Genomic DNA, 11,807 nt, shown 5'->3' on the forward strand with positions numbered 1-11,807 from the left:
GGACAGTGGGCCTAAGCCATCAGTCAGACATCCCCCAAGGGCTCTCAGACTGTAAGAGAGCATGGGCTGGGCTGAGGGACCACCTGCTGAATGCACAAATTACATATACTAGGCCTCTAAATAGTAAAGTTAATTAATCTAACCACATTCTTGTTTACAGTGGGCCACCAGAACAGAACAAACTCAAATCCTGCAGCAATCTGATTTCTAACCTTAAACTCCTTTGGCATTCCTCCTGGATCTCCAATGGAACCTATGTATATATATGGGGATCAAAGGAGCCCTCTGGACTCTCTTTCCTCTTCCTAGTCTGTCCATTGAAAAAGGTTTACATATGCCAAAGTGAAAGGGATAGCCAATTATATCAGATCACAAGTTCTGCTCCATTTGATGGGCAAGGCCCAAGTCAGGGTCCTCCATAACGCCACCAGACATCAGCACCGGGTATCAACAGTGCAGCAGGATGGGCTTCTGAGGATACTTGGCCATTTACACATCCAGATGAATTTCTCATAAACTCCAAGTACTGTTACTCCCTCTCCTCCCCGCCCCTTGAGAGGCAGGAGGTATAGTTTACGTGCGAGGATGGGGGCTGGATCAGTTTGGGGGGTCCTTGCTCTTTACCTCTGTTGAATGGGAACAACAGGGCAAGAGTCTTACAGGAGGTGTTTCCCCAGGCGGTTTCCTCCTGGTACAAGGCAAGCACATACTCCATCCCATTACTGTCTGAGGTCCATCCGAACAGAAATGGGACCACTTGGGCCTCTAGCCTTCCTGCCACGCAGGCGTAATATCGCTTTTATTTAGGGTGCATACAGGATATTTAATCCATTCCACCCAGGCATTCATTCCCTTATATCCTACTTCTATTTGCATGGTGGTGGCAGTGGCCTAGGGGATCTTGTCCTGTGACTTCTATTCCTAAATCTAGTCCTAGCCAATCTTTTGACCTAAAAGCTGAACTATCCAGGTCATTCAAGTTATTTATAACCAATAACTTAACTGGGTAAGCATGATCCAGATTGTATATCTTTCTCCAACCCACATTGTAAGCCCCGGCAATTTGTCAGATCTCTAAAGCAAATAGAACTCAGTACATGATGGTTATTAATCTAGCTCACAGTTTTTAGCATCAGTTTCAAGGGAATATGCCGTGGTATGGCTGTTCAAGTTGAGGTGTGTCTGCCCTTAACCCGTGTGTGATGGGTCCAACCCCACTCTGCAGTCCGAACAGCAGTCTCTGTGGTAAGCAAGACAAGGTAGGGTCCTTCCTAGGAGGGTTCCAACTTGCTTCACCTCCAAGTCTTGATTAGAACAAACTTGGTCCCCTGGTTGATGGCGATGAACCGGAAACTCAAGAGGGCCTTGGGTCAGGAGGCCTTCTAACCTGAGAGAGATTAAAGTAGAAGACATACCCAGTACATAGTTCTTTAGAAATTTGCTCCCTAGTTTCCATTGTAGGAAGATATTGAGGTATTCCAGGGCCTATTGGAATCACCTACAGTCAACTCTAGGTTAAAAAAACAAACAAAAAACTTCTTAAAATTTAAACCCTAGGAAGGTTGTCAAACCCATTCTACCAAAAGATTACATAGTATTCAAAGTGACAAGAGAGTATTAAACACAAACATAAGCTAGTAAAACTTTAGTTCCCACAACTAATATTACTTTTTTTAAATACCTGATTAATATAATATGTAACTGTTATGCCCAGATTTCAAGATCCCCAAGAAAAACACACCAGGGAGCCAGTCCGATGCAAAAGCAGAAGGTCCTTTATTGAGCTAGCTAACTCGACCCCGCCCTCCGGTCGACTCAGCGATCGGAAGCAGAGTGCCACCCGTGAGAAAATCAGGGCTTTAATAGGGGGATGGAGTGAGGGGAGGGGAGCTGACTGTGGGCCCTGCCGATTGGCCAGGCACAAGTCGGGTCTCGTTACACAGGATGTGGTCATCTCTATGGCGTGCATGTTCCTTGATTGTCATTGGTTAGTTTAAAGAAATCCTGGCTTCCGGGAAGAAGGTACTTTCCTGAGCACATGGCGACTGCCCCAACATGGAGGATCCGGGGTGAGATGGAGGGCATAGCCCTCGCCCTTTCAGTAACAATTTATAGAACGTTTGCTTCAGAAAAGGACTAACCAAAATAAGGTTTATTTTCTAACTTCATTTGTCTTTGGGTGTGGTCAGCAAATAACACTAATTGGATTTCTGCTATCAGTCTCCCTGAGTACATTGATAAAAGCTATTTACTTTCTGTTTAGGGAGGCAAAATGCAAATCATTCACTCATAAGTGTCCTTGGTTAGGGAAGATAGGGTTTATTAGATGGCTCCAAATTGCTGTTTAATTATTTCAATTTCCCTATTCTATTTATTTTGGCTTTTAAGCTTGTGTCATTTATTCAATTTCTTTTAAACATTTTTTTTTTACAAATATTCTATAACTTTCACAAATGTCTCTTTAGGAACCTTATAATTTTCAGAACTAATCAGCTTTAGAAACCACTTTCTTTCTTCTTCAAAGTGTATTTTCATGTCTCATGCTTTCTCTATTATACCAAAACCATAATTTCTTTTCATAATTTTAGAATTCTTAACCCTTAGAAACCTTAATTTTTAGGTGGCATATAAGTAATTAATATGCCTCAGATTAGCAATACATTCACATTTTAAGAGATATTTCCAATAAAATACCAGACTTATTCATTAATAGATTCAAATCCATCCTCTATACCGGTATTTTCCCTAAGAGGCAAATTCAAATTAATTAATGTTTCAATATCCTGTTACTTCAAAATATTTAGATGTTTATCATTTAACCCAGCAATGCTCCAAAACCTTTAAGTTATCAAAGACTTTGGAAAATTATGTATAGGCATATGAGGCTGGAGAAAGGGGTGGAGAGAGAAGGGAGCAGGTCCCATAGCCTGTTCTCAGACCTCTACCTGCTTGGACTCAAAACTGCCACATTTTTCCTTAGTGATAACATGATAAGGTTCGGGTGACGAGTTCAGCCTCTGATAGTAGCCGGACTGTTAAGTAAAGAAATGTTCTTTGGGAAGAGTGTGAGAATGTGGCCTTGGGAGCTAAAGGCTCAGTGAGAGTTCCTTCCTCTTTTTCTGTGACCCATATGCTCCCTTTCCCAGATGGCCATACCCGACCTTCAAATCACTCCCCCTTCTTTTCCCGAGAATAGTATTCCCAAGACAGACATTGACTCGGGTCTATGTATACACTGGTGGGCCCAAAAATGCGTCTAGCTGGTCAGCTAGGCCACGTGGGTCTTCCAGCAGAGGTGTTAACTCTTTTTTTTTTTACACTGCTCCAACTCCTTTCACAACCTAGAAAAGCTGTTTCCTGGTGGCCAGTTGGAGCCTTATCAGGACAGCCCTCCTCCTGAGGGGGAGGCTGGGATTGTAAATCGCCATCTTGGATGTTCCCTCAGATTGTCCCCCCGTCGCATAGGGAGGGGAAGGCAAGGCAAGGGATCCCCCTCCTCTGTCTGCCCTTGTTCTCTTTTAGGCCTCTCTGCCTTTACCAGGAGAAGGACAACTGGCCCCTTCCTCCAACAGAGAGTGACTGGACTTTTATTATTAACATATTTATAATTATTACTGAAAAGCTTTATCATAAACCCTTCATTTTAGTTACATCAACTTTGAGAATTTAAAGCCAATTATTACCTAAAGCTTTTTCTTGACCAATTTTGTAAGAGGGATAACTCAATGTACTATTTTATTTTTCTCTGTAAGAACAGAAGTGCCCCTGCGTACTGCTAGAGGGTACGTCTACAGATCTGTTCCTCCCAGCGTTATGGGGAAAAACAGAACACTGGGGACTAGTTATGGTTATATTACCATATAATATATGGGGATCTATTAATTATGCTGTTAACCATGATTACCCTTTTCATTCAAACAAAGCACATACCAATCTGACTGGGAGTCCTATGACCCCGGCACGTGGGAGTCACCCTTGTAATGTGGTCAGTCCTCATACAAGAACTGCCCATTATCATGGAAGCATTAACCTTGCTGCCCAACCCAGCCTGCATAGCTTACTTCCCCATATTCATAAACCAGGGAAGAGCAAACTAAAGTCCCTAAAAGATAGAAAGTCAACATTACATTACAGACACATAGACAGAAATCTCACTAGCTAAGAGTTTCTGGTGGCTAACACCCTGAGAGGGAGAGCAGGAAGAGTCCCCAAGAAAAAAATTGTTGACAGCTGCTGGGACTTTCCTGCAGTTTCTGTCACTTCATGTGTTCAGCGTCACCACACATAACTGGGCTTCCCCAAAGCAGGACTTGCCCATTTTTAAACAAATTAAACAAACAAGAAAGACATAAAACATCAACCGAAAAACTCTTATACGGGTGCACACAACACACTAAAAGTTTACACCACAGAATCCCCTCCATTAAGATCCACTAAAGCAGAGCAATGTCTTCTGTCCCTGATTCAGGAACTGCCACCCGCACCGCCCCCCACCCCCTCCCCGAATCTCAGCATTCTCCCCAATGGACTATTTCAGGGGAATATATTTGCTAGGCCTAGAATTTCTACTTCCCATCCTTGGCAGGTCCTTTGTGACTATGTTCTCAACCCCCCCATATTGGAAGTTTTAAGATGGTGGCCCCCAGGGAAGCTGCAAGTCATGCAGCCAACATGGTGGCTGCCAAGTCACACAGTCCAAAATGGTGGCTATCTAAGCTGTTCTTTGGCAGAAAAGATGACTTGTTTATTCTCACATGCTCAGGATTTCACCTTCAAATACCAAGGTATTTTCCTAAACATGGTAGCCTACCAAAAATAAAACTTGATGCCAATTATGAAGATTATACATATTTTTTTCACCACTCAGTAAGTGTTAGCTAAGGGGAAAAAAATTTATGTACTCAATGGTTATAACTGAGGATAAGCTTGCTCATCAGTTTCTCATCAGTTTTTTGGGGTGATAAACTTCACCTGGATTGAGGGTACAGCCTTGAGGCCAAAGAAGCAATTCTTCAAACAAACTTTACTAAGTGATACTGATATCAACTTTGTAATTGTGACTCACTATCAATTTCAGCAATCTTATGAGTGTGATTAGAATTCAGCATGTTCAGGCTTTCCCCCTCCCTGTTCTCATAGCCTCTTAAAACAGATTCTATTAAGTTGGTACAGTTATGTTCTACAGAAATTAAGTTTAAAACATGGGAGCTCATCTCTATAAAATTGAAATCCCAACCATATGTACATAATTTGTTCCTTTATTTAAGTTCACATTCTTACCAGTATTTGCAAAGTGGTGTGTGTGTGTGTGTGTGTGTGTGTGTTTAGATTTTGAGCTACTCACGGGCCAGGTCTTCCTGGATTGTGTTGTGTCAGCAATGAGGGTCACACTGCCCTTAGACATTAAATATACATGATTTGTAATTACAGGGACTTTTTCTGTCAGTGACCATGTAGACTACACCTTAATAAATGAATACTACAGCAATATGATTTCCATTCACTCCCAAGTATCACAGGACCATAGCTTCTAACAGCCTATTATAGTGTTCTGACCTAACCTTCAAAATGTCAATAAATTGGATTATAATGTAAGCCATTCTAAATGTCTTTGAAAGAAGACAGATGGATGTTATGCTTTCATGAATCTGAACCACTGGGAAGGCTATGTTCAGAAAAACAGGAATTAATGTTTTTGCTTTAGCTGGTAATACTCTATGCTACCTTCATTTGCTATTGGCCAATAATAATAATTTTAAAATGAATGACTTGAGTGTGAAAAGTTAAAAAAATTCTCAAAAAACACTTTAAGCTTGAAATGCTCAACCCATCCAGTTTTGGGTTTTTTTGTTTGTTTGTTTGTTGTTTTGTTTTGTTTTTTTGTTTTGTGTTTTTAATCTTTGGCACCTTTGATCCCATAGATATAGATTATCAGGCTGCTTCCACCACAATGTGAGCACATTTCCATATGGGAATGTTAATTAATTGCTCCCGGGAGCCGGTCCATCCTTGCTGTTTCAAGGGACCTGGCATATATGGCATACTGTTCTTAATATATTTGCTCACCTTCTTGGCACTATGTGTTTTAACCAAGGTCACCTCTCCGAGAAAGGTTGCTTATCTTTTGTCTTATAGGACTTGTTGAGAACAGTGTCCTCTGAGAGATAGAGCATCAAACACAAGCCTTTTCCCCTTCATTTCCATGTTGGATTACCACTAGAATTATAGCTCATCAGGCCTCCCAGCTTGTGGTTAGAAAGTTGTCCTTTGGGTTGGCCACAAGCTCATTTTCTCATTCTGTGGTTTGCTATGGTTGATTTTGTGCCATATTCTCTCGAACATGGCTACAGAACCTGGCTGGAGAACCTGGAGAACCTGGCTGGAGAACCTAGCAAGAGAACATGGACACAGAACTTGGCTGGAGATTGTAGCTAGAGATCCTGGCAAGGCTGCTGATCAACTGAACGCTGTCTCTGTGTCATTCCTTCTTCGCCGACTCCGTCCACACCTTTGGGGACCCCTGGACCTGCTGGGGTTGGACCCCAGCAAATTGCAGAGGTGACTACTGCTGAACAATTGCATTCAGCAAGTGAACAAATGGAAAAACAGGGAGGGAGTACTCATTCTTAGAGATGTTCACTGTTGCTTCTCACCCAGATCATTTGTTAATGATCCTGGGAATTCTTTCTGAACATTTTTTTCCCTCAGAGAGAGCCCAAGGCATTCAGCTTACTTAGCCATAAGCATTAAAAAAATCTAGAAATGGCAATCCCTTAAATTAGCAGAGACTGATTCTCTGTTGCATAAATTTCTACAGGCCACAACACCTATTTCTGCGTGTATAGGGGTCCTGTCAAAGTCTCAATGATTCCTCCCTTCTCAGGACCCTTGTGGGTTCCTGGTGACCATATTTGTACACCTGTGACTTTCCTTCCAGCTCGTACTAAATAATTTTGGAAGAGTTGGCACCTAATCCGAGGTGAACCAAGGAAATACTCTGGGGAATTGTGCATTAGGAGCAAATAGATCCCAAGAAGGAAGTTGTTTCACTAATGTCAGAGATTTCCAGAGGAAGTCGCCAGGCACGTCCTACAGCTCAATTTCCTGGAGCTGCCTTGATTCCCTCCCTTTCTGAGTTATGATTACTCAGCTTTTCTTGGGATCATAATAGGATCTGGGGCAAGAGAAACTAACTTGTCCAGGATATCATAACTGAAAAAATATCAAGTCATGGACAAGTCTCTGGTGTGATGTATGGTTTCCCAAGGTAATATCAATTAGATTTATTTTATCTATTGATTGCTGAATGGATTGATCATAAAGATAGCAATAGAAAGTTCAGTTATGCTTTCCAAAAGTTGAGTGTTTTTTTTATTATTGCCACTGTAGGATCCATGCACATGGGACATTAATTATTCATTTTACACACAAGGCTTTGTTAGTTTTTCAAATTGCTTTGTAAAAACTCCAGAGCTTCACAACATGTGAATCAGTGGTTCAGCGTAAGATTTCAAGGCATGTCCTGATTTTGATGTGATGCGGTTAATTAACCAGATGACACCTGTCTGAAAATGAGGTCAATTAAGTGAGATATGCCGACCAGTGGGAGTCAAATGCTATTTTCAAGTATCTCTAAAGCTTGTTAAGAGTCCCACAAATAATATTTCATTCTAATTTTATGTTAAAATATTATAATTATTTAAAACTATAATAAAAAACAAGTACACTATATAGTGTCCTATGTACATTTTAATGCATTCAAGACCGCCTCAATATTAACTTATGCAGCCAGGTTAATTTATGCAGAGCATGGAGAATTTTTGCTTTGAAGCAAGTAACGCTTCCTTTTAATCCAGCGGTTCTCAACCTGTGGGTCACGACCCCTTTGGGAGTCGAATGACCCTTTCACAGGGGTCGCCTAAGACCATCCTGCATATCAGATATTTACATGATGATTCATAACAGTAACAAGATTACAGTTATGAAGTAGCAATGAAAATAATTTTATGGTTGGGGGTCACAACATGAGGAACTGTATTTAAAGGGCCAGAAGGTTGAGAACCACTGTTAATTCATCATTAAGCTCCTGCTAGAGATCAACTCCCTATGAATGTATCTGAACCATGTAGAAAGGTGTCATTGATCATAGAGGTGGTTACTTGGCACACAGGTATGGGTTTTTTTACCCAATTCAGGGTAGCCTATAACTGGTCATATAAGATTTTTAGAAACAAATGTTTCACTATTATCAGGATTTTCTCAATACTATACTAATAAAATACAAAAAAAAAATATTGCTGCTGAGGGAGATTTAAGGCCCTAATTATAATTCCTGCTTCCAAATTTGTGTGGTCATTAAAATAGATGTCAACATTGAACTTATAAGATAATGTTATATTAATAAAATACTCTTTTTACTTATTTTATTTCTATTTTATAGCTTGAGCTTCTATTTAAGATTTTGCTTCATTCATGTTTTCCTCAAAGGAAATGGTTTGAAAGCCACCATTAAACCAAATTTCTCAACCTCGGCACTACTGACATTTTGAAACAGATACCTCTTTGCTGTTGGGGGCTTTCCTGGTCATTGCAGGATGTTAAGCAGAATCTCTGGCCTCCACCGACTGGATGAAAGTATCAGGCCTCCACTACCAGCCTGACAATCGAAAATGTCTACAGATATGGCCGAATGTCCCTTGTGGGGGAAAATTACCCACTGGCTAAGCCATAGGATCATAGGACTTGCCACACTTTAGTAATATATATATATATATATAAAGCCCATGGCCCTAACACCATAACAACCAAAGACCAGCGTGGGTGTGCAGGGCGGCAAGCACGGTGAGGCCACACGCGTGGGTGGGGCCACGCTAGTTCTCTTGCTGGGCTTCTAGTTTATAGATAATTTTCACAATCTTTTTTACTTATAAGAAGCTATGAAACAAATACTATAGTAGGGTAGATAGATAATTTTTAAAACATTTAAAAATATGTATTGTGTTGTCTCATTAAGGTTGTTTTAAAATACTTGCAGGCAATAAAAACAGGCTTGTGAAATTGTATTTTTAGAAAACAAAAGATATGCAGTATATATTTTTAAGTAAAAAAAAATTAATGCATGTAATTATGAGAGCAGGAGTCAAGAAAGAATCTAATAAAATCCTTGCATGTGCTAAATTCTGGACTACAACTAGTCTTTAAAATTTTTGTAAAACACTTGGAAGAAATGTTTTATAAATTGAACCTGATTTTTTTTTTCTTTGCTTTTGCCTATTGCTCAAATAAATCTGATTACATTGACCAATATCCTGTCTAAGAAAGGCTTCAAAGGGAATGCCCCAATGCTCATCCTGTGAACTCTCATCTTTCATAAGGAAAGCCTGCGAGAAATTGGAAAGGATTAGGGTCTTTTGTAACAGTGTTTTAAGAAGAAAGTTCCTGTTAGGTTAACACACATGACCAAAACAATAACTCACCCTGGCAGCCTCAAAAAACATAGGAATGAAGAGTACTTTGTCAAATTTAGATACTCTGTTAGTGGGAGCGTAAGTTGGCACAATCTCTACCCAGGGCAATGTGGCAAAACTTACAATGCATATACCTTTTTCCAACCATTCTCTTTCCAGAAATAGCCAACAGATAGTAGTGAGACATAGTAGGGTGTACCAGTATATTCAATGCATCTTCATTTGTAAAACTAAAAGACAGGAAACAGTGTAAATGTCCATCAAAAGATGACTGGGAATATAAAGTATGGTATTTCCATACAACTGAACACATTGCAGTAAAATTTTTAAGACAGCTTATTATTTACGGATATAAAACCAATTCCAAGATGCATTGTTAATGCAAACAAGAAAGGTTCAGAGCAGGTAGGCAGCTGTCTAAGAAGCTATCCTCTAAGAAGATATAGCCATACTCCTATTTGCACAAGGAATATTCATGGAAAATTTCCAATGTTGTGGGGATTAAACTAGCAAGGAAGCTTTCTATTATTAAATTTGAATATTTTGAATTCTTTACATTACAATCACATGTTACTTTGTGAGAGAAGACCATGCCATTTTTCAAAGAAAAGTACTTTCTCAATTCCATAGTAATATGCAATGTTCGTAAGAGTGATAGCCTAGGAATTTCAGTTACTCTCAGATTCCATAGCCCAGGCAAATGAAAATGGAGGGATAATGTAAACCCAGGTGAGATATCTAGAGTCAGGGTTTGGGGGTTTGCATAATAACATAAGCTCAACTGGAGTTGGTGACTATGTGGTATGAACACCAATCCTAAGGTAGTGTTTCTTTCCTGGTTATATCGAGTATAGGTGGACCAGGGTCTCAGAGATGAATTTGACAAATCTTTGTAATAGTGGGTAGTGTTAGGCACCAAAAGTTATAGAGGACAGGTTTTGTTGTTGTTGTTTTGTTGTTTTATTATTAGGTTGTAGCAGGAGATGAAGGTAGGCTTTGATGCATATTGTAGATGACCTACTCATAGGCAGGACTTGCTGAAGATACTGGCAGAGACATTGCCAGGATGCTATGGGATAAAAATGGCTATAATAATGACCAGCATTTGTGGAGCACACATCTCTTTTAATTCTCACTGCCATTCATCCTATGTAGTAGGTGTTATGATGGATAAGTGGACTGAGGCTCATAGAGCTCAATTAAATAGCCCAGGCTCACAAGACTAGTTAGCAGCAAAGAAAGACTCAAATTCAATCTGCCTGCCTTCAAAAATTTTAACCACCAAATTTTTATGCCCACTGGTAACATGATCCGGGGCTGGTTAAGCCTGGAACCGGAGGCCTTCATACTTATGATGCTATCTTTCTCTCTCTCATCCTGACAGAATCACAACCACAGCTGCATGTATGATGGATCTCCGAAGGTATCCTCTGGATGAACAGAACTGCACTCTGGAGATTGAAAGCTGTGAGTTACTTGGACAGGGGAATGGAAAGGGGGGTGCGTGCTTGACTCTATTAAATTCCACCTTGTGTTGAATGATTGCTAGGATATTTTCAGCTATACTATGCTGCCAACTTTTTAAGGGTTTCCCGCTCTAGTGACATTTCTCCTTATATTGGTGGCTCCAAGTTCATTTCAATGCAGTTAAATTTTTGAACCATGAGGAAAAGTCTACTTAGTTTAGCAGGACAGTTCATGCTATCTCCTTAGAGTGGAGTTTCTCCCAAGGTGTTCTAACACCCAAACTGCATTAACAAGAGGGGGAAACATTTTAGTATGTAAAGGCTTTAAGAGATTGTTTTTTATTTGATAGTCTCCACCTGGAGGGTTGTAAATTGTTGTATTTTAGAAAAACACTATGGTAGGGTCTTGTGCGCTTTTGTCTTTCTTCATAGGAAGAACAAACCTTCATGATGCTCGTGCATTGGGCCAAAGACTTGCTATGTTTCAGGTCTAGTGACTAATTTTCGTTTGTCTTCTTGGGCTGTTTTCATTGATTGCTTTCTTAACAATTTGAATATTTTAGTCACTGAGACTTAATGTGATTGACTTTGTTTCATATGAATATTTTAGTCACTGAGACTTGGTTTGATTGACTTTGTTTCATTGTTTCAGAGCTATCAACAGGCAGGCATTTAAGTCCATTTATTGTGAATACCAGGCCTAGGCCATTTCCTGGTTTTAAGGGACACAGAAAGGTGCAGCAGTGAATTCAGAGCATTATAATGCCACCTACTGTAATGTGAGAAATAGACAGATATTTACTTAAATCATCTAAAATTCTACCCAGATCTAAACATCAAAATAGTAAGAGAAAATGGGAAACATACAGTGACC

At 40.0% G+C, this 11,807-nt stretch overlaps 1 protein-coding gene across 1 annotated transcript in view; it reads left to right on the forward strand.

Moving 5' to 3' along the window:
* Positions 1-11,807, forward strand: part of GABRB1 (gamma-aminobutyric acid type A receptor beta1 subunit) — a 365,263-nt gene that overhangs the window by 262,486 nt on the left and 90,970 nt on the right. The window contains exon 5 of the mRNA XM_006759247.2: positions 10,852-10,934. Coding sequence (XP_006759310.1) covers positions 10,852-10,934 — 83 coding nt within the window. The remainder of the gene's footprint in view (positions 1-10,851; positions 10,935-11,807) is intronic.

Source organism: Myotis davidii, unplaced genomic scaffold, assembly GCF_000327345.1.
Source record: "Myotis davidii unplaced genomic scaffold, ASM32734v1 scaffold455, whole genome shotgun sequence".
Classification (NCBI taxonomy): Eukaryota; Metazoa; Chordata; class Mammalia; order Chiroptera; family Vespertilionidae; genus Myotis; species Myotis davidii.